Below are 22751 nucleotides of genomic sequence, written 5' to 3'. Positions count from 1 at the left end.
CTGTAGTTCATAGTGGACCTCGGGATCCCAAGACCAAATGAATGGAATGCACCAGCCCAACCTTCACCAAGTTGGGCACAATCTTGTTCATAAGGAAACTCACATTTGCATCGCGCTTTACATTTTACACAACACTTCTTATCTATGAACTCATTTGATCTGTAACCCTTGGGTATGTCTGTTACCCCCACTTTATGGATACTGAATCTGAGGCTCGAGAAGTAATGTTGCCCATCCCACCTCCTCAATTAAAGCAGGACTAACCCAGGCTTCTGGACCCTTTTACAAAAGGCATTAAGCAAACTGCTCCCCTCTGACAACCTCCCCACTCACACAGGCTCCCCTCTAGGAAGCTGGAGGCATCTCTAGCCCCCATGTAGTTACTCACTTTCAACCCCATCTCAATTTTTTGCCAAACTGGCCACAGCCACCCCACACTCCCCACCTCCCAGATGCAAATCCTCACTCTAAGCCTGCCCCATCTCTTTCTTCTCTGCCCTCCTTTCTCTGCGGTCCTCCAAGCAACTTCTCCCACCTCTGGGAGGTAGAGGGGAGGTGGGAGGCCCAGCAGCTGGAAGAGGGAGGGGGAAAGGTTCCTACAGGGAATTCCTTCAGGCCTCAGGTGCCCTGGCACTCAGCTCTGCCCAACTCAGCTCCTGGAACGTCAGTGAGGTTGCGCAAAAAGTGAGGAGGAGAGGAGCACCATAACACAAGGGTGGAGGAAAGGTTAGGCACAGGAAGCCGTGGGAGAGACAGCCGGCAGGCAGACCATCCTGGTTTCCCCACACACACCACTGTCCCCCCGGGAAACCTGTTGGTGAAGTTCTAGGTGTCTTATCCAAGAAGGGTCCTCCTGAGGTCATCTCAGCTATCCCCCTGCCTCCGGGCAAGCTGTTTTCTCTTTTTCTTCCAAGCTAACTGGCTGAATGTAGGAGCCTTTCTGCCAGGGAAACCGGGGTCTGGGGAGGAAGTATGGCTTGTTGGGGCACCAGGGGTCAGGGGAGAGTAGGGTCCACGTGCTGAATCAAGCAGGGACTCCTACCCTCCTCCTTCTACCTCCCCTTTGCCTGGTGCTCGGTGGGGGTGATGGTGATGTCACAGGTGTGGAGAGCCAGCCACGTGCTGAGCGCCAAGCAAAACAGCCAGGGCGAGTATATGCATCATCAGTGCCTGGAAGGAAGGCCACCTTGAAAAGGGAGTCTCATGGAAAAACTTGACAGAGGGAAGGGAGGCACCTTGCTTTATGGGGGCGGGGAAGGCCAGAATAAAACTCTGCTGCTGCAAGGACCAGAGATAGAAGGCCTGGGCTGGCACAGGGATGAGGCCAGGGATGTCCCCTCAACCTCCCTTCCTCTGCTTCTCCCAAAGCCTGTAAATGCTCCAGATATGAGCCAGCCCAGGCCCCGCTACGTGGTAGACAGAGCTGCATACTCCCTCACCCTCTTCGATGATGAGTTTGAGAAGAAGGACCGGACATACCCAGTGGGAGAGAAACTTCGCAATGCCTTCAGGTAACTGGCCCAGAACCCAGAATCCTGCCTCCTCTGCTCCCCACCAAAATCCTTTCTGCACCAGGACACAGCTTCTGCACTGGTATCCCTAAGATGGGGTTAAGGGAAGCCCTGGGGAAGCAAGGTTCTGTCTAATGAATTTAAGATCCTACAACTTCATCTGTACTGAGACCCCCCCAGGGAGGATGGGGAGCAGAAGCAAGAACCATCCAGAAGGGTTATAGGGCATCCCCAAAGCCCTGCCTGGCATCTCCCACATTCTCACTCCATCCGAGTCCCTTTGTGTTTGTTAAGGCACGGTAGATGGGCATGCTACATGATGGAGGGGTGGGGAGCATCAGAGCCCTTACTCCATGCCCTATTCTCTCCTTACAAAAAATACCTGAAGTTACTATCACCCCAAACCCTTTGTCCTTTCCTTCCTGGATGTTCCTTCCTCCACTTGGTCCAGAGAATGCCCAAAGGAGGCCCTAAATTCCTGGACTTCCCTGAGGGGACCTACCAGGGTGTAGTCCTGCCGGCACCAAGGCTCTTTCCACTGTCAGCTCCCTGGAACTGCGATGGTGGGTATGAAACCTTGCCCCTAAGGAGGCGCTACTCGAGGTGATCCATACCCACACCCAGGAGGCTGGGGCTGCCAGCATCACCCTCCCTCTTCCCAGACTCCTGGCAGAACTCCTCTGGCCTAGCTATAGGCCGGCTCGCTCTCCCTCACTCCCCTGGGGAAACAGCTGATTCAGTTACCTGGATTGAGGTCACCAGCAATGGCTGAAGTGGAGATGCAGGTGGAACTGGTTCAGGCCGGGGGAATCACCCACTTGAGTTTATACTAAAAGCTTGGCCCAACCCTGTTTCTCTTGGGAGGCTCCATTTCTGCCCAGTTACAGTCTGTCCTCACAGCTGTGCTCCTCAGACAGGTGGTCTCTGCCAGTCTCTGTGCCCAAAGAGACTTTAGGGCACAAAGTCTGAGGATGAGAAAATCTGCTATTGTTCTAAAAGATTAGGGTAATGAAAGGGATATAGCAAACTAACAATTCCCATGGTACTGGCATGAGGGCCTTGAACAGTGCCTGGCATAGAGAAGGTACACCAATAAATACTTGTTTCATGAATGAATGAATGTCTAGAAAGCTAATCCCTTTCTCCACTCTCCTCTTGGCCTCTGTTTCCAGCCCTTCTTCCAAGCTTCAGATTGCTTTGCCCAACATACAGCAGACTTGCAAGTAAGGTTGGGCATGGTCTAGCCCTCCAATGAGTTGTTTTTCTTTCCCTAGCCAGCTCTCTATTCATAAGTTCAGTTTTCTCTGCCACAAACAGACCTGATGGAGCCCCTACAGGGCTGGTTCTCTCTTTGAGCAAGGCTTTAGAGTTGCATTAAGCAATTTACCACCCGTCCACCTCCCCTTCCAGCGTCCCAGGGCTGGCAGAGGTACCCATGAGCCCCAGAAGGGACCGGGGGTAAGATATTGATGATGATGCTGTTTCATGGAGTGTTAGTTGGAAGAGAAAATCTGCTCAGACTTTTCAAGGTACAAAGCATTGTCTGTGTTGGTTTCAGTCTTGGGTGACATCCAGGGGACCGAGTGTCAGGGAAACTATGTTGAGCAACAGCAAAGAGCAGGAATTGGTGCTGGGCAGGAAAGGAAACCTCATCAGAGCAGGCCAGTGAGTCACCAGATGGGCCCTAACTATGTGAGTTCCCTCAACTGGGAGAAAGAAAGCAAATGCCCCTCACCCACTTCCAGTCATCAATCCACCAGCTGTCACCCTTGAGTTTGTAAGCCCTTGTTCCTACCGCTCCCGAGTTTCTATGAAAGGACCTTGAGGTGTTCAACAAACAGGGAAGGGATCAACTCTCCCCACCCTGCGTTGACCAACAAATTCTTCCCTCCTCTGCTGCCCAGTGAATTAACAGGAGAAAGAACTCCAGTACTGGAGTTACCACAAATAAAGGACAGTGAGTCAGCAGAGTGCACCCCGCAGGAACAATAGAGCCTTCCTTTTCAGGGAAGTTCTAAGAAAAATGGCAGCAGGCAGGTCCCACTCATGTATTCACTCATTCATTTATTCAACAAACGTTTACTAAGTGCCCCTGTGCAAGGCTCAAGGTGTACAAAGATGAACAGGAGAGCTACGCTTCTTGCCATGCATGGTGGGGTTTGCTCTCTAGTGGGAGAGACAGACAAAAAGCAAGGAATTAACCCACAGGATGCACACACAGGAGCCCAGGCACAGGTACCCAGGCCTGGGATCAGACACGACTCAGAGGAGTCTTTCCCAGAGAAAGGCCATTTGAGCCAGGGGATGGATTTGATACCTCTGAAGGCTAAGCCACCATACCTTTAAGCAAGTCTTGTAAACTCCCCAGGTAAGCAGCTGGCAGTCAGAAGACCTCCAGTTAATGCCCAGGGCAAGTCGACAAGCTCTCAAGGAAAAGTTCCTGCATTTTCTTCTCAGTATACCTGCCACACAGTGCAGTGAATTTAGAATGAACCAATGAATGAAATGAACAGGATATGATAATCCCTCTCCAACTCAGATTGTCCAAGCCCTGCAGAGCCGACTGGAAATCTGCCCCTTTCCCCTCCAGATGTTCCTCAGCCAAGATCAAAGCTGTGGTGTTTGGGCTGCTGCCTGTGCTCTCCTGGCTCCCCAAGTACAAGATTAAAGACTACATTGTCCCCGACCTGCTTGGTGGACTCAGCGGGGGATCCATCCAGGTCCCACAAGGTGAAGGGGTCCCCTCAGCCAGGCCTGGCTTGCCATACCCCCATCATTCCTCTCCTCATCCCCACTCCATCCCTCTGTGATCCCCATAAAACAGTCATGCTGCTGAGCTTCAATCTCATTGTCCTCTGCAGGCATGGCATTTGCTCTGCTGGCCAATCTTCCTGCAGTCAATGGCCTCTACTCCTCCTTCTTCCCCCTCCTGACCTACTTCTTCCTGGGGGGTGTGCACCAGATGGTGCCAGGTAAGGCCCCTCCCCTCTGGGCAGGCAGGATGACCCAGACCACAAGGATGGGAGGCGTGGCGAAGGGGGCTTGAGAGCTTTTCCATCTGCATTCTCCTGGAGTTGGTGTTGGTCAGTCCTAGGGGAATGGTCACTGTGAACGTCAGTCCCAGGTCCTCGGTGACCTTGGAGAAACCACTGAGCCTCCTTGAGTTCACTTCCTGGAATGAGAGGAAGACTTGGCAGAACAAGATATACTGCATGCTATAACATGCTAAAACAGATGTGAGAAATCACCATCTAACTCCCTGGCTGGTCTCAGCCGGCCACTACAGGGACATCTGGACTTCTCTGCTGCTAAGTGAGACGGAGGAAAGCCTGGTCCAAGGGCTGGTTTCTGGTTCAGGCTGTGCTTATATTTCTGTGTTCATTTCCTCATGTGTCCAGTGAGACAATATTGACCATTGAGCTGAAAGTATCTTGAAAAGCATAGATCATGGTTGGAGTGAGGGTTGGTATTATTATGATGGAGAATAGTGTTGGAAGTGCAGGGATCCATCCCCCTGGGGGTTGGGAAGTGTTCCTGGGCCCCTTTCTGGTTTCCATGGGTGTGGTCCAAACATCTGATTTTTGCTGGCTGGGTGGGGCATCACAGGTACCTTTGCCGTTATCAGCATCCTGGTGGGTAACATCTGTCTGCAGCTGGCCCCAGAATCGAAATTCCAGGTCTTCAACAATGCTACCAATGAGAGCTATGTGGACACAGCAGCCATGGAGGTGGAGAGGCTGCACGTGTCAGCTACGCTAGCCTGCCTCACTGCCATCATCCAGGTGAGGGGCAGCCCCCAACCCTGCTAGGAAGGCATCAGACCACCCTGCCCTTGCTTCAAAGCCTTAGCTTTAATGTTAAATCTGATTTAGGGGGCTGGGCGTGGAGGCTCATGCCTGTAATCCCAGAACTTTGGGAGCCTGAAGCAGGCAGATCACTGGAGGTCAGGGGTTGGAGACCAGCCTGACCAACATGGTGAAACCCCATCTCTACTAAAAATGCAAAATAAGCCAGCCATGGTGGCATGCACCTGCAATCCCAGCTACTCTAGAGGCTGAGGCAGGAGAATCGCTTGAACCCACGATGCAGAGGTTGCAGTGAGCCAAGATCGCATCACTGCCCTCCAGCCTGGCAACAGTGTGAGACTCTGTCTCAAGAAAAAAAAAAAAAAAAAGAAAGAAAGAAAGAAAAAAGGAAAAAAAATCTAATTTAGGGCTCTACCTCCTCCCTCCTCCCCATCCCAGGGCTAAAGAGGACCTTGAAAATTAACAGTATTTCCTCATCTGCATCTAGCAGGACTATACAAAAGAACAACAGCTGGACCTGGTAAAACTGTCCTGAGCTTTAAAACTGTCTAAAAGACTCACAGCCTCTCTCCATTACCCCTTGGGGAAGCCCAACTCGCTGCCAGCACAGTCTTGCAGACTGCTAGGTTTCCCTCACACCCCTCGCCCTGCTCCAGCCTCCTCTGCTCCAAACCACAGCAGCCGTTGCACAGCAGAATCCCTGCAAAGGGTTGCAAAGGATTCTGCGAGGTTTTATGAAGGGAAGCACATGACAGAATGCGAGAGCAAAACACAGTCCCGGAGAACACCTTTTCATTCACTCATTCATTCAGTTCCATGCCAAGAACTGGGCTAAACCCTGGGATACAAAGATAAGTAAGAAAGAGGTTCAATTCACAAGCTGCTCACAGCCCAGCAGAGGAAGGAGCCACGTCAACAGATATATTTGTATGCAGTGAGATAAGCGGCAGAGTAGAGCTATGTACAAAGACCTACAGGAACAGAGCAGAGAGTCACGGAGGACCTCAAAAAGGAGGTGACACTCCACCTGTCTTAAAGGATGAGAAGTTAACCAGGAACAAGATATACAGAGGATGGTTCAGGCAGAGGGAACAATGCCTAAAAACACCGAGGCCTGAGACAGTGTGATCTGCCCAGGAAACAGCAGGGAGCTTGGTGTGACCAGAGGGTAGAGGACCCCAGAAGAGGCTAGAAAAGTCGCAGAAGCCAGACAGTGAAATCTGTGGTCTGTCCCCTAAACAGCGACTTTGGGTCTGATTGGCAGTTTATAAGGATCATTTGGGCTGCCCAGAGAATGATGAGTGGGAGGTGGATTAGAATCAAGGCAGAGGACCTGTTGGGAGACTCTGCGGAGGCCCAGGCAGGCGTCATGCAGGCCAAGACCAGGTAGAGAAAGAGATGGGCTGGACTTGAAGAGAACATTTTACCAGGAGCCATAACAGAGCTTGGTGACAGATTGGACGTGGGAGGTTAAGGGAGGATGACTCTCAAGTTTTTGGTTGGGCAACCAGGTTAATGATGGCATCATTTACTGAGAGAGAAAACACTGGGGGAGGACCAGGCTTATTTTACAGATAAGGAAGCCAAAGCCAAAGAGGTGCTGTGACAAAAAGGCCCGTGCTCTAAAGGAACTGAAGGTCTGATGGCAACCATGTAGAGCACAATGAAGCGCAGGTGAAGGTCACAGACGGCCCATTTCCCTCAAGCTACTGCTATCCCAGGGCTGCACGGAGCTCCAGGCCTGGGTGTGAGTGGGGCGGGTTGTTGGAACTGACGAGCCGCATTGGTCTTCCCCCACAAATCACCCTTCTCCTCCTCTCAGATGGGCCTGGGTTTTGTGCAGTTCGGCTTTGTGGCCATCTACCTCTCCGAGTCCTTCATCCGGGGCTTCATGACGGCGGCGGGCCTGCAGATCCTGATTTCGGTGCTCAAGTACATCTTCGGACTGACGGTCCCCTCCTACACGGGCCCGGGGTCCATCGTCTTTGTGAGTCTGGGGATGCACCCCTGCAAATGGGGCAAGGCTCGAGCAGACACTTGAGGAGGCTGTACTGTTTTAAGAACCTGTGAGCTCCTCGCTGTAAGATGTTCTCAAGCAAGGCCCAGCTTAGCTGTTGTTCAGAGAGGATTCCGAGGGGCTTTCCTTCTTGGGAGGCTCAAAGGCATGACCTTGAGGCTCGCTGAGGTTCTTGGTGGTTAATCCCCGCAGAAAAGGGCTGGACACTCTACCAGTTCCCTTTCCAGCGCCTCAACCACTCCCTGCTTAGAAAGTCCCTCCTCACGTCTAATCTCCATCCTTCCTCCTTCAGCTCAAACTCTTCAGAAGAAAAAGAAAGCATTCCCTTTCCAGCATGAGTTCCCCATGTACCTTTTGGGAGAGGGTGGTGGACGGTGGGACGGTGCTTCTGATCAGGGTTTGAACTCTGTTTTGGTATGCCTCCGTTAGCTTTGAGGGCATCTCTTGGATGGGTCAGACACCCAAAGGTGGGGTAGTATGGGAAGAGGGGGTGGGAGCCTGTGAGCATGATGCTCTTTCCCCCAGACCTTCATTGACATTTGCAAAAACCTCCCCCACACCAACATCGCCTCGCTCATCTTCGCCCTCATCAGCGGTGCCTTCCTGGTGCTAGTGAAGGAGCTCAATGCTCGCTACATGCACAAGATCCGCTTCCCCATCCCTACAGAGATGATTGTGGTAAGGGCCTTGTCCAGAGCTGGGGTGCTGGGGGGCCAGACTGTGAGAAGAGGAAACCAGCTCAGTCAGGGCTAGGGGAGCCCCTACCCCTCCTCACCCCATCCCCTCCACTGGACAGGAAGTGAGATGTGAATCCATCCCATCCCCAACGTGTGGTGCTTCCTCTCTTTCTACTGCTTTGATAATTTCCCCTAAGGAGGCAGGGGAGTGGGATTCAGGGTCCCCAGAGAAAAGAAAGACTTAAGAGAGACCCCTGCCCTGGCCCCAGCTTAGGGCCAATCCCCATGCTCCGCTTTGGGGTTTGCAGGTGGTGGTGGCAACAGCTATCTCCGGGAGCTGTAAGATGCCCAAAAAGTATCACATGCAGATCGTGGGAGAAATCCAACGCGGGTGAGTCTAGTGGCCCAGAAGCCTGGCCCACCCGAACCACATGCCCCGCTAAGGCCTGAGCTCGGAGAGGGAGACAAGATGACCTCTACGAAAATGCAGTTGAAACTGTATGACACTGACCATGTATGAATTATCACTGTTTCCTGAGAAGGGCCACACAACCAGCCGATGTTGGCTATTTTATGAAAAATGAGTCTTAACTGCCACACTCCCCTTTCATATCTCATTCAACTGAGGCTGTTAAACAAAGCCTCTCTGATCAGCCCCTTGCTGGCTCTTCGCCTTGCTCTAATGCATTGGTTCTTTGTCCCTGCAGAAAGAGAGCTATTAGGTTCAACCAGATTCATGGAGCATCCACTCTGTGCCAGGCACCATGCTGGGCCCTGGGAGGAGAGGGGCGATGCTCGTCCTGCAGGACTGGAGCAGGCAAGGGAGGGAAGGCCACACAGCACTAGAAGTCTGGGGGTCTGTGGACTCACAAGTTTATAGAGTTCAGAATCTGGGAGTAAACAAATGAGGCCCTGCCACATACTGGCTTAGTGACCTTGGGCAAGTTAGGTTCTCTAAGCCTTGGTTTCCACCTTTGTAAAATAGGAGTGGTGGTGCCTACCCTATGGGGTGGTGATGAGGATTCAGACTGAATGGGATAACTTAGGTAAAGATCCCGGCACACCATGGGGGCCTGGCTGCTCCCCATGGGCTGGTGAAGGACTTGGCTGCCCTCCCTGCTCACATTCTTGGGCTCTGCCTCCTTCCTGGCTCCTCGGCAGGTTCCCCACCCCAGTGTCACCTGTGGTCTCGCAGTGGAAGGACATGATAGGCACAGCCTTCTCCCTAGCCATTGTGGGCTACGTCATCAACCTGGCTGTGGGCCGGACCCTGGCCAGCAAGCATGGCTACAACGTGGATTCGAACCAGGTAGCTCTGGCCACCTCTGGCAGGGCTGGGCAGGACAGGTTAACTCAGGCCTGGCATGAGACATCTTGGCTGGGGGGCTCATTGGGCTGAGGTGAGACAGGGAGGCCTCTGGTCCCAAGGGGCTGACCTCCTCTTGACTGGGAGTGTGTGATTTTATAGCCACTGGGTCACTCTCAGGTCCTGGGCCTACAGTCCGGCTTGCATGCCTGACTGCACTTGGTCCCCGTTCCCCTCCACCCCACACTGGCTTCTAATCCTGCCTCTCCCCACAGGAGATGATCGCCCTGGGCTGCAGCAACTTCTTTGGCTCCTTCTTTAAAATTCATGTCATTTGCTGTGCGCTTTCCGTCACTCTGGCTGTGGATGGAGCTGGAGGAAAGTCCCAGGTGAGCCTTGTACTAGGGTCATGGCGTGGAGGTGGTAACAGAATGGCTGCTCCAATGAAGCCTGGGCACTGTAAGCCAAGCCAGCTCTTCTCCAACCCTCATCTCCCTCCTTAGTCTCCACTCCACCAAAGCCATGTATTGGAAATAAATCAAGAGCAAAAATTTCACACCTGCTCTCTATCCCCAACTCTTTCTCGGAATAGGTGGCAAGCCTGTGTGTGTCTCTGGTGGTGATGATCACCATGCTGGTCCTGGGAACCTATCTGTATCCTCTCCCCAAGGTAAGATCCCAGCCATCTAGCAGAGGACAGCAAGAGACTCCAGGAAGAACAATCCCTGAGAGTCGTGTGGCACTTTCCAGACTACAAAGTGCCACCATTGTCATACTTAGTCTCAACCACAACCTGTGAGGTAGACAATGCAGGTTTTATCCTGCCCATTTCACAGGTGAAGGAAACTGAGTCTGAGAGTCTAAGTAACCTTGTCCACAGTGAGGCAGTTCACAGCACCGGGCTGGTCCCAAACTCCAGCCTTCTGTCCTCAGAGTCGAATCCCTAGGCAATATTTGCACCTACCCATGGGCACCAGGCTCTCATGTAGTCCGGCTGGGAGGGCTCTAGGCATGCATCATTTAGGGATGAGGGAAGAGAGGTCAGGCAAGGACAGGGCCAGGAAGGATTCCACAGCTCTAACACCAGCATTTTCCAAACCGAAGATTGAATGCAGAGATTTGGGGATCAGCCAGGGGAGGTGTTCCCCATCTCTGTCCTGCCAGGCTTTGGAGTCAGGTATGTGTAGGAGGGCAAACAGAAGGGAACCCCCAGGGGCCTCAAGCAATGTTCCGCTTCTCTAGTCTGTTCTAGGAGCCCTGATCGCTGTCAATCTCAAGAACTCCCTCAAGCAACTCACCGATCCCTACTACCTGTGGAGGAAGAGCAAGCTGGACTGCGTAAGTATCGGGCAGCCTCCAGGTACCAGCCATGCCCCTGCCCTCTCCTCCAACCCCACAGCCCTGTCAGTTAGCCCTGTCCTAACAATGAACCCTCTAGTTGGCTGCTTCCTAATTAGCATAGTTGAGTGGATAAAAGCCCAGGTTTCGAAGTGAGACATCCTACGTCCAAACCCTAACTCAGCCATCTGCTGGCTGCGTGGCCAACACAAGCCCCTTAACCTTTCTGAGTCTTGGAGTCTTCATCTGGGAAATGGGTACTTCATACTCTCTGTTTCCCAGGGTTTTCTATGAAGAAGAAGCAGGAAAATACAACTAAGCATGTTGTCAAGATAGTATTTGATACCCAACAAAACTTAGCTATTGTGCAACCCCGTCTCTACTAAAAATACAAAAAATTAGGCATGGTGGTGCATGCCTGTAATCCCAGCCTCTCAGGAGGCTGAGGCAGGAGAATTGCCTGAACCCAGGAGGCGGAGGTTGCGGTGAGCCGAGATTGTGCCATTGCACTCCAGCCTGGGTAACGAGCGAAACTCCGTCTCAAAAAACAAAAACTTAGCTATTACTATTTTTATGACATATAGCTCTGAGAAAGCAAAAGGAAATCTTTTTTAAAACAAAAACAAAAAACCTAGAACATAAAGCCAGAGGACCTAAATCTTGAGCAAGTGACTAGACTTCTCCGGAGTTCTATTTCCTCATCTGTAAATAGGGGTGAGAGTCATGCAGTCACGGTTGCGTCAAGCCCTGGTTCCGAGGATTAAATGAGATCACAGTGGGAAAACACCACATGAGCATAAACATTCTGCAAACATGACTTATTGTTATGACTGGTCACACACCCCACCACGTCTTCCGCCGGCCATAGTAATGAAGGTCAGTGTGTACTGACGCTGCATTCTCTCCACGCAAGCCCCACCATCACCATGGGAGAGGATTTACTAACCTTTCTTAACGAAGATGAAACCTAAGCTCAGAACAGTTAAGTAAATCATCAAAGGCCACAGAGGTAGGAAGTGGTAGAATCTGGATTAAAACTCCAAGTCTTGGACTCCAGACCTCTGAGCTGGACTGTCTCATAGGGAAGGGAGGCTCACCCACCTAGGGCAGGGAAGAAAAGTGGCTCATCTGTGGTCACCCAGGGAAAGAATGATGAGGATAGGGAGAAAAGTTATACCTCAGTTCCCAGCCCAAGGATCTGCTTTTATCATAGCCCAGCAAGTCCCCGCTATGGCGATGCTTCCTTCGGTTCATACGGAGACTTGTGTTTCCATTTGATTTTCTGAGTGATTCTCTGCAGGAACCTGGGCGTATGTCTTTCCTTTAGTGCAATGTGTGGGTCTTAAAATCTAGAGGGGGCAACTATCAAAACGTCATTCAGTGTTGCCCCCACACACACAAAACCAGGCCCCCAGCCGGTCAGAAAGCACTGCTGAGTTCCCGTTGCCCACGCAGCACGCTGCTAGACAGAGAGCGGGAACTCACATTTATTGATCACTCGCTGAGCACCCGTCACTGGGTTAGGACCATCAGGCTCCTTAACTTTTGAATCCTTTCATAAGGTAGGCATTGTTATTCTCCTTTTGTGGGCTAGGAACCCGGGGTTCACATGGTCATTAAGGAAAAAACTTTGGGCTGGGTGCGGTGACCTGTCTGTGATCTAGCACCTCAGGAGGCTGAGGCAGGAGGACCCCTTGACATCAGGAGTTCAACATCAGCCTGGGCAGCATAGCAAGAGCCCATCTCTACAAAAATAAAAAGTTAGCTGGGTGTAATGGCATGTGCCTATAGTCCTAGCTACTCAGGAAGGTAGGTGGGAGCATGGCTTGGGTTCACGAGTTCAAGGCTGCAGTGAGCCAATCTTGCCACTGCACTCCAAGCCTGAGCAACAGAGCAAGACCCTGTGACTCCAAAACCAACCAACCAAATAAACAAACCCAAGCACGTCTGACCCAAGACACATGCTCTTGTGCATGCTGCATCCCTGTGTGCGCTGGGCTTCTTCTGAAAACACAGACAACCACAGTCCGTCTAAGGGAAATAGGCAAGTGTAACCAAAGCGCAAATACATAAAATACTGCAAAAACATGATTTTAAAAAAAAAGAAGAGCAGGTCTGAGGTTGTGCTAGCAGAGAATGGGCTTGGCTAATTCAGGAAAACTTCCTGAAAGAGGTGGTTTTTTCCCCAGGTATGCTTTTGACATCTCTCTTTTTACAGTGCATCTGGGTAGTGAGCTTCCTCTCCTCCTTCTTCCTCAGCCTGCCCTATGGTGTGGCAGTGGGTGTCGCCTTCTCCGTCCTGGTCGTGATCTTCCAGACTCAGTTGTAAGTAACAGCTTTCGCCCTCCCAGGCCCACAGTTGGGTCCCTGGGCCAGCCTGTGGAGAGCTCCCGTACCACAGCCCTGCTTAGCCCACTTCCACCTCTGGGCCTGGCACTGGAGGTGCTTCCAGGCCCGAGGAGAGCCTGACCCAGCCAGGACTGTGGGCACAGTCTGGGCTATTTGATTTCTCATATCCTGAAAACCCCAGGGGAAGCCAGCATAGTCTCACTAGGGATGGCTGGGGAGAGGGTGGTGGCAGAGAAAGGAGGGCAACAGCAGATGGTGAGATTCAACATCCTTCCAAAGACACTGCCAGAACCCCAAACCAAATGGGACCCCACCCCAGAAGAACGCCAGGTAGAAACGGATGCTATGTTCTGCACATTGGGAGTATCAGAGAGAAGGGGTCCTGGTCAAGGCAGGGAGGGTGCTGAGTGTTGGGGGAATCCTGTCCTCTCTTCTTGAGAACTCAGAACAAGGAAGTGATGACTTCAGGGTCACTGAAGTACACCTTGTGTACTCACCCCACTTCTCTCCCCTGGTCTCGGAGCTATGGCAAAGGCCTGTCTGTCATCCTCCTAGTTATAGGAGGCCACAGGCCACCAGACATGTGTCCCCAATGCAAAAAGGCACAGCAAGTCTGGGGGTGAGGACAGGACCCCATCCTACCTTGGCTCTGCCCCTCCCCTGCCTCAGCACGGGCACCCTTCCAGCCCCATGTACTATTAGCATTCTCTTATGCTTTTCTCTTCCTTCTTCATCCAGTCGAAATGGCTATGCACTGGCCCAGGTCATGGACACTGACATTTATGTGAATCCCAAGACCTATAGTAGGGTAGGTAATTTAAGCTTATGACCACCTTCTTTTGCTCTGTGCCACCCCAAGGAGAGATTGGTTTTTTAAAGCCAATAAAGACATTTCTACAAATTGAGCTCAGTCTCCCTGTCACAGGCCCAGGATATCCAGGGGATTAAAATCATCACTTACTGCTCCCCTCTCTACTTTGCCAACTCAGAGATCTTCAGGCAAAAGGTCATTGCCAAGGTAAGATTCAGTCCCTGGTGACCAGAGGCTCTGGACAGAGAGTGGCCAGAAGATGGAAGCAGGAGGGCAGTGGGAGCCGAGAACAGGCCACTCCTGTAGAGGATGGAGGTCGAGATTGCTGTTGGCTCTCTCCCTACAGACAGGTATGGACCCCCAGAAAGTATTACTAGCCAAGCAAAAATACCTCAAGAAGCAGGAGAAGCAGAGACTGAGGCCCACACAACAGAGGAAGTCTCTATTCATGAAAACCAAGGTAAATGGACGTCAGGAGAAGCCCCCATGCCCTGCTCTCCTGCCCATTCTTATATTGCCCCTGTTATCATGGTGCTCCGGGGCCCCAATTCCCACTCTGAAAGGCAAAGACAGGAAGTCTCTGGGAACACCGCCTGGTGGCCACTGGGCATTTTTCTTCTTTTTTTTTTAGAGATGAAGTTTTGCTCTTGTCAACCAGGCTGGAGTGCAATGGCGTGATCTCGGCTCACTGCAACCTCTGCCTCCAAGGTTCAAGCAATTCTCCTGCCTCAGCCTCCTGAGTAGCTGGGATTACACCTGCCCACCACCACGCCTGGCTGATATTTGCATTTTTAGTAGAGACAGGGTTTCACCATGTTAGCCAGGCTGGTCTCGAACCCCTGACCTCAGGTGATCCACCTACCTCAGCCTCCTAAAGTGCTGAGATTACAGGCGTGAGCCACCGCACCCAGCCTAGGCATTTTTCTTCTTGGATGAGGTGCTACCAGTTCCCAGGGTAGCCAATGAACTCCACGACCCTTCTCCATTTTCTGGCTAAGATAGGACATAGCCCATGGACTTTTGAACAAACCACAGGGGGAGCAGCAGTGAATTTCCTAGGGAACCCAAGCAGCCCAGGGCTAGCAGGGCTGGGGTGGGTGTGGGAGTAATTTCTGTAATCCCAGCACTTTGGGAGGCTGAGTTAGAGAATCACTTGAGGTCAGGAGTTCGAGATCAGCCTACCCAACATGGCAAAACCCTGTCTCTACTAAAAATACACAAAAAGTAACCAGGCATGGTGGTGGGCACCTGTAATACCAGCTACTCAGGAGGCCGAGGCACGAGAATCACTTGAACCCAGGAAGCAGAGGTTGCAGTGAGCCGAGACAGTGCAATGCACTCCAGCCTAGGCGACAGAGGGATACTCTGTCGCAAGAATAAAGGAGCTCGGTGTCCCCAGAGGGGCTTCCTCCCAGAGAGAGTGGGCGGAGGTTTCGGTGCCTCTCTTGAGAGGGTCCTCTGACTTTGTCTGGGTTGTAGGAGACTAAGCTTGCAGGCCCTGCCTCAGAACGGGCTTTGGGAGAGGCCTCTCAGGTGGGGTTTTCAGGGTCTGTGTTCACCATCACCACGTGGAGTTATTCCCTCCACCTATACCTGTCATGCCCCTGCTTCAGCCACAGCGAAGTCTGGCTCGGCCTGGTGGTCCCTGACTGTGTCCACTGCCCCCACCCCTCCAGACTGTCTCCCTGCAGGAGCTGCAGCAGGACTTTGAGAATGCCCCCCCCACTGACCCCAACAACAACCAGACGCCGGCTAATGGCGCCAGCGTGTCCTACATCACCTTCAGCCCCGACAGCTCCTCGGCTGCCCGGAGTGAGCCACCGGCCTCTGCTGAGGCCCCCGACGAGCCCAGTGACACACTGGCAAGTGTCCCGCCCTTCGTCACTTTCCACACCCTCATCCTAGACATGAGTGGAGTCAGCTTTGTGGACCTGATGGGCATCAAGGCCCTGGCTAAGGTGAGGCCCTCAGGGACAACAGGCTCCGCCCCCTCCACCCTGCTCTCCCCCATCCCCTTTCCTTGGAGCCCTCATTTCAGGGAGCTGAGGGACTTAACTCACCGTGGAGGCTAAAGGCTCCTAGGAACCCCTCCTTTCCGCAGACACTACCAGGATAGGATGTTCTCCGCAGAGCACACAGTCTCCAAAGGCACACAGTCTCCAAAGGCACACAGCCGGTGACAACACATGGCTGGAGAGGTCTATCAGAGCTTCAGGCCCCCGTGCTCCCAACACCCCCAGCAGAGGCCATCCCAAGTCCCTCTGAGGAACCCACCCAGGGGCTCTGAGGAGAGTCCAGTTTGGCGCCTGGTTCATGATCTGCTGCCCTTGTCTCTCATTCACCGGCCAGACTAGGAGAGAAGAAATAACAGCAATGCCCCACATCATCAAGCCAGACAGACAGCCCACGGGACACCTTAAATGAATGTATCTATCTGATAACTTTCCAGCACCCACCGCCAATGGCGGGGAGTCAGCAAACCTCAGAGCTGGCTCAGATAGAGGCAAGCCAGGGGAACAACAGGTACAGAGAGTGTCTGGACTGACATCACCATCAACCAGGTGTGGGGAAGGCCCCATCCCCAGCCTTGGGCCTCAGCTGGCTTCCTTAGCCAGGATCTGGAGTCCAGGCCAGCCATGGCTGAAGCTCTAGACTCCCTGAGCCTCTGTCCTCCCCGGCGGCTTCTGCCTGAAGCCAAAGAGGAGTCTGGGAAAGTCTAAGCTACTGAAAGAAAAAATCTTGTCCCACAAGAAGGGATCATGGTGACTTTAAGTGCCCGCCACGTTGGCAAAACCCCATTTCCGCCCCCCCCCCCCCACTGGTCCCAAAGAAGCGGTCAGCCAACACTCCAGGGAAAAGTGGTGTGCTTTGCTGCTATTTTTATCTTTGGCTGCTGGGCTCTCGGGGTTGCTTATTTGTTTGACTTCCCCTCTGAAGTACGTTTTCTGAATCACTTTTGAGATCCACTCAGAACATTCCTTTCCTTTTGCCTCCCTACCCCAACACTTCCAGCTGAGCTCCACCTATGGGAAGATCGGAGTGAAGGTCTTCTTGGTGAACATCCATGGTAAGAGAAAGAGGACGTTTAGGGACTGAAAGGCTGGCAAGGAGGGTGGGGTAGGAACAGGTTGGTGGGGTCCGAAGAGTGAGTAGGTTGGAAATGAGAGCACTCAGATAACCCCCCAAGCGGCTGCCTGCTCATAAAAGAGACCGGTCAGATTGCATAAACATCCTAGGGGTCCTAGTGACAGAGTGGAGTAAGAGGTTATGGAGTTACAAAAGGACAGCTAGGATTCTAATCTACCCATATTTAATTTGCCATGTATTCTTGGCAGTCACTATCTATCCAGGGATCTATTTCTACCTGAGTAAAATGAGAGGGTTGACTAGATGGATTTGGGGATCCTCTCCCAACCAGAATCTCCGTGAATCTATATAGACATAGAGCACACGGTACCCTGATTCTCCAGGGACCATATAAATATGCAGTTATATAGGCACACAGTCTCCAAAGGTGCACATACACAGCCTCAAGGGTGTGGCTACAGAGCAGCAGACACTTACATCATTAGCATATATGCTAAGTGCAGAGATGTGGAAGCAAGTGCACAGAGACACACAGAAGCATGTGAAGGGGTGCGTACACACACACCCAGCCCCCTGCACTGGGTCACATCTGCTCCAGCAGGGCCGCAGGTCCCAAGCTCCGCATGGCCGTGCTCAGGGAGAAGATCTGCAGCGGCCATGGCCTGCTATGATATGCTCCGGAGTTAGAAGCAGTGAATTCTGCCCAACCTCTCTGGAAACCCCCTCAGGAAACCATCTCTAGGATTAAGAGTAATGGTTCTGCCACACATTGAAAGTTGCTGTAAAGGTCCAGAAAAACAAGAGGAAGGATGGATGCTTGGAAGATAGAACTGGCAGCAACCTTCTCAAGGACAGCTTAGGCTTTACCACCCAAATCACCGCAAAGTACCGACTCCCTAAATCAAACTGCTTCCTTCTGCCCCGGGTTGAAAGTTCAGCATCCTCAAGTTCACGTTGCCCTCTGCCGTCCAGAACTGATATTGCAATGCCAATGCCATGGCCCACAGATACAGCAAGAGCTGGGACCTCGGGCCTCTCCCTTCTGTTCCTAGTCGGGTCTCACCACCTTCCCCACCCCAGCTCCAACCCACAATGGCTGTTATCTTTCTGAAGGTGATCTTTTCTCCTTCTAGCCCAGGTGTACAACGACATTAGCCATGGAGGCGTCTTTGAGGATGGGAGTCTAGAATGCAATCACGTCTTTCCCAGCATACATGACGCCGTCCTCTTCGCCCAGGCAAATGCCAGAGACGTGACCCCAAGACGAAACTTCCAAGGGGTAAGGTCCCTGAACCTGAAGAATCCTAGGCCCCAAGGCACTGAAATAGCAGGACCAAGAGGCACTAGAAAGAACATAGGAGAAGGTTTAAATTCCAATACCAAGTCTGCCATTTATGTTTTCTGATAGAACGAGTACCATCAACTAACATTACCTACCTCCCAGCATTTTTCTTTTGTTTTTGTTTTAGAGTAAAATAATAATTATATCTTTTGTGTCACTTGAAAGCACTTTGTGTTTTGTAAAAATTCTTTATCAATATAAATTTCCTGGTTGCACAAACCCCCAAAGCACAGTCTAGCATGCCCACTCTTCTGGCACTGTTCCCTGCCTCCTCCTTATCTGCTTCTAAAGGGGGCTTTGGGGAACGGAGGGAGGGAAGTAAACCTGCCCATTTTAACTTAGCAGAGCTTAGAGATTTCAGGCTGGTGATGGAGGAAGAGGTTGGGTCTGAGTTTTGTCTCCACTTTTTGACATTTAATTTACTAGCTCAGTAAGTGACATACAAACGGGATACAAATAACACCATGTAAAACTCCAGAAGGCTGAGGAGTCAGAAAAAAGCCCACCCCCTTGGGTTCCCTGCCCAGGTATCCCCAGTCATCTCTCAGCCCTCAGGGTCCTCTCCCAGATCAACTCCTGCCCTTGGCCTCCCAAGACTTTGTTTGTGCCCCAGCCCTGGGTATAAACCTCCCTTTCGGCCGGGCGCAGTGGCTCAAGCCTGTAATCCCAGCACTTTGGGAGGCCAAGGTGGGTGGATCACGAGGTCAAGATATCGAGACCATCCTGGTCAACATGGTGAAACCCCGTCTCTACGAAAGATACAAAAAATTAGCTGGGCATGGTGGCGCACACCTGTAATCCCAGCTACTCAGGAGGCTGAGGCAGGAGAATCGTCTGAACCCAGGAGGCGGAGGTTGCGGTGAGCCGAGATCGCGCCATTGCACTCCAGCCTGGGTAACAAGAGCGAAACTCCATCTCAAAAAAAAAAAAAAAAAAAAAAAACCTCCCTTTCCCTCTGTAGGTCATAAGAAAAGCTTTTCTGGCTCTGGAGCAACGATTTGCTCTTTGTCTTAAGAGACTGATAAAGGTGAAGCCATCTGCTCTAAGTGCTGAAAGACTGCCCAGGAACACACAGGGTGCTGGCTCCTGCCCTCCATACCTGGAGGAAAACTCTGGGGAAACAGCGGGCTTTCCCGCTTCGTGAACTTGTCCGCAGAGCAAAGAGGGAGATTCTGGAGGAATCTGCATTATTTGTTGGTGCCCTAATCACGTTCACCTACTCTGAACATGATATGTATACTTTATTAGTTACAGACTTATAAATAATTTATATTTATATAATATAGTTATTATAGTTGTATCTATTGTATTCATAGATACAAATCACACACATATACATACACCTTTTCAACAGCATGGTGAGGGGCAAAGCAGGCAAAGTGAGGCTGGTTATCAGATGCTTACAGATTAGAAAACAGATTCCCAGGAGGACAGGAATTCCCCAAGATCAGGCAGCTAGCCAGTAGTTTTTCAAAGCTGGGTAAAACCTTCCCTGCTTCTAATAGCCCACAAAGGAGGGAAGACCCTGATACACACCTGTCTGGTATAAGGGAGAGGACCACAGCTGTGCTGTTTTTGAGGCGGGTGAGGGAAAGGGCAAGAGGATGAATCACGTGTCAGGAAGCAGTATCCACTCAAAGCTGGCCACGTGTCCGTCTTCCCGCCACCATCCACCAACTTTACTGTTCAGTCACTGAAGCTCATTCTGCACCGGCTTCCTCCCTTCCAGGCTCCAGGGGACCCTGAGCTCTCCTTGTACGACTCAGAGGAGGACATCCCCAGCTACTGGGACTTAGAGCAGGTGAGCTGAGGGACAGGGCTGTGAGGGTGGGAGCAGGGTGAGGAGGGGAAGGATGGGGTTGCTCTCAAATACAAGGTTTTCACTTGGCTGTCTCACCTCCAGCCCACAGCAGTCACATTTAAGCCCACAAAGATTTGTGCTCATTGTTTTCTTTTCTTTTTTTTTTCTTTTTTTTTTTTTTTTTGAGACGAAGTTTCACTCTATCGCCCAGACTGGAGTAGCATGATCCCGGCTAACTCCAACCTCTGCCTCCCGGGTTCCAGCGGTTCCCCTGCCTCAGCCTCCTGAGTGGCTGGGACTACAGGCCTGTGCCAGGCTAATTTTTGTATTTTTTATGGAGACAGGGGTTTCACTGTGTTGACCAGGCTGGTCTCAAACTTCTGATCTCAAGCAATCTTCCTGCCTCAGTCTCCCTAAGTGCTGGGGTTACAGGCATAAGCCACCACGCCCGGCCTTTGTTTTCATTCTTCTCGCTCCCTGAACAGCATCCTGGGGAGAGGGTGAGTCACTGGACCAAGTCCTAGAGAACTAGTGTCTATTCTCACTCTCCAACACATCACCCACGTGACCTTAGCGAGCCACATACACCCTGGGTCCTAGTTTCTATCACCTGTGAAATTAGGGAAACGTAAGTCATACCCGTCCCATCCACCACACAAGATTGGCAAGGGAGTCATTTGTTCTTTCACTCATTCAGCAGGTATTTATGGCGTACCTAGTGTTTGCCTGACGCAGTTCAGGATGGGCACACAGCAGTGAGCAAAACAAAGGCCTCTGCCTCTTAGAAATGTATGTTCTGGTAGAATAGACAAATTCTGGGCCTACAAATGAATTATTATTGCATGTGGACAGGACTTAAGAACTAAAAGACATGTGGCTGGGCGCAATGGCTCACACCTGTAATCCCAGCACTAGGGGAGGCTGAGGCAGGCGGATCACCTGATTCAAGACTGGCCTGGCCAACATGGCAAAACGCGTCTCTACTAAAACTATGAAAATTAGCCAGGCATGGTGGCACACACCTGTAGTCCCAGCTACTCGGGAGTCTGAGACATGATAATCACTTGAACTTGGGAGGCGGAGGTTGCAGTGAGCAGAGATCACACCACTGCACTCCAGCCTGGGCGACAGAGTGAGACTCTGTCTCTAAAACAAACAAACAAAACAAAACAAAACAAATCCATCCCCATCCCCATAAGGCCCATAGAAATTAACACCACTCCATCAATGCCCTGAATTAAAAGAAACCAGATGACTAGGTTTGGAGAAATCTGGCTTTGGGTCTATGAGAAACAGTGTCTCTCTTTGTGCCTCTTCCCATTCTTTTTGACATTGAGCTCCATGGTCCTCTGAATCCATCTCCCACAGTGCTGACAGCAGGTGGAACCGATTAGAAAATAGTGCTGGAGCCGCAGAGATTTGGCAGACTGATTTCTGTGCCCTCTTGGAATCTCCAGCATATTCCAAACAGCCTGGATAGGACCAAAATAGCTTATCAAAGCGAGAAAGGACTTTAGAGCTTTTCTACTGCCAGTCTTCATTTTACCCAATGAGGGAAGTGAAGCTAAAAGCGGGCAAGGGACACATGGAAGGTCACATAGCACATGGGAGGCGATTCACAGGTAGATTTCAGCACCTGCTTCTGCCACGCCAGACTGGTTCACCTCCTAGCCTGACCCTGCCTCTCTCCTGTTCACACACACACGTGCACACATGGTGCCTCATTCTGGCCAGGGGTTCCTAGGGTCACCTCTTGATTGCAGCCAACTTGCTTGTGACCCCAGTTGGTCTAACCTCTTTCTTCCCCTCCCACTTCCTTCCTGTGGCTTCTGCAGGAGATGTTCGGGAGTATGTTTCACACAGAGACCCTGACCGCCCTGTGAGGGCCCTGCCAGTCCTCACGCTGCCTACAGAGTGCCTGGCACTTGGGACTTCCACAGAGGAGGAACCTGGGGTCACAGGGAGAGTGGGGATCAGGAAAGTGCACCCCCAGGGCCCACATTCCTCTCTCCTCTCCCCCTCTCTCCTCCCCTCCTTCCCTCCCTGCATCAGAGGGAGCCTCTCAGCAGCAGGGGGTGCTACCCTTACAGCAGTGAGAGTCTGGGGAGCCCAGTCTTCACCCGTCAGGCCCTGGCCGCAGTGGGCAAGCCTCCTGACCACTCCACCCCACCCACCTCGGCCCTGTCCTTGGCAGCTGAAGGACACCTTGACTTCCAGCTCTTACAAGTGAGCCAAAAACAGAAGGACAAGTACAACTGTGCTGGCCTCCTGTGCAAGCTTCAAAAAGTGTCCCAGGGCCCACATGGCTCGGTGTCAGATGGTGTGAGGCTGTCACGGGACATAGGAAAAAACTTGGTTAGGACTCTGGCTTGCCTTCCCCAGCTGCTTCAACGCTGTCTCTGGAAGCTCTGCACCCGGGGAAGGCCTTGGTAACTATGCTGCCCCCACATTATCCCAAGGCTGCCCAAGCCACCTCTGCTGTCAGCACATCAGACTCTAGCCTGGACAGTGGCCAGGACCGTCGAGACCACCAGAGCTACCTCCCCAGGGGCCGCCCACTAAGGTTCTGCCTTAGCCTCCTGAAACATTGCTGCCCCTGCGCTCAGAGGCTGCTCCCTTCCCCTGGAGGCTGGGTAGAAACCCCAAAGAGGGAGAATGGTAACTGGCAGAATCCTCTGGCAACCTAGTAATAGATACCAGTAATTC

The 22751-nt window shown here is 51.9% G+C and overlaps 1 protein-coding gene and 1 long non-coding RNA gene across 2 annotated transcripts in view; one reads left to right on the top strand and one right to left on the bottom strand.

Annotated features, from left to right (window-relative positions):
* The first annotated feature begins 1292 nt into the window (after positions 1 to 1292).
* SLC26A9 (solute carrier family 26 member 9) lies at positions 1293 to 22597 on the top strand. Its single transcript, XM_035281280.3, has 21 exons — positions 1293 to 1511; positions 4102 to 4241; positions 4373 to 4483; positions 5118 to 5293; positions 7140 to 7304; positions 7860 to 8012; positions 8320 to 8402; positions 9173 to 9320; positions 9593 to 9706; positions 9910 to 9987; positions 10560 to 10655; positions 12874 to 12980; positions 13743 to 13812; positions 13930 to 14022; positions 14162 to 14275; positions 15492 to 15773; positions 16828 to 16882; positions 18036 to 18181; positions 19974 to 20045; positions 21881 to 21924; positions 22100 to 22597. Exons 1-21 carry the CDS (start codon positions 1387 to 1389, stop codon positions 22476 to 22478), a joined length of 2751 nt encoding a protein of 916 aa, XP_035137171.2. The 5' UTR covers positions 1293 to 1386; the 3' UTR covers positions 22479 to 22597.
* Positions 20722 to 22751, bottom strand: part of LOC144580403 (uncharacterized) — a 29870-nt gene continuing 27840 nt past the window's right edge. Inside the window, exon 4 of the long non-coding RNA XR_013529859.1 lies at positions 20722 to 21517. This is a non-coding gene — a long non-coding RNA (uncharacterized LOC144580403). The remainder of the gene's footprint in view (positions 21518 to 22751) is intronic.

The sequence above is a fragment of the Callithrix jacchus genome, chromosome 19, assembly GCF_049354715.1.
Source record: "Callithrix jacchus isolate 240 chromosome 19, calJac240_pri, whole genome shotgun sequence".
NCBI classification, from domain to species: domain Eukaryota; kingdom Metazoa; phylum Chordata; class Mammalia; order Primates; family Cebidae; genus Callithrix; species Callithrix jacchus.
The sequence above is the reverse complement of the archived record's forward strand: the minus strand, read 5'-3'. Positions and strand labels throughout refer to the sequence as shown.

Excerpts from the sequence above, each read along its gene's own strand:
- SLC26A9 (XM_035281280.3), top strand. The coding sequence starts at position 1,387 with ATGAGCCAGCCCAGGCCCCGCTACGTGGTAGACAGAGCTGCATACTCC. Across the intron at positions 9,321-9,592 it reads ACAACGTGGATTCGAACCAG|GAGATGATCGCCCTGGGCTG; the intron begins GTAGCTCTGGCC and ends CTCTCCCCACAG. Across the intron at positions 13,813-13,929 it reads ATCCCAAGACCTATAGTAGG|GCCCAGGATATCCAGGGGAT; the intron begins GTAGGTAATTTA and ends TCCCTGTCACAG.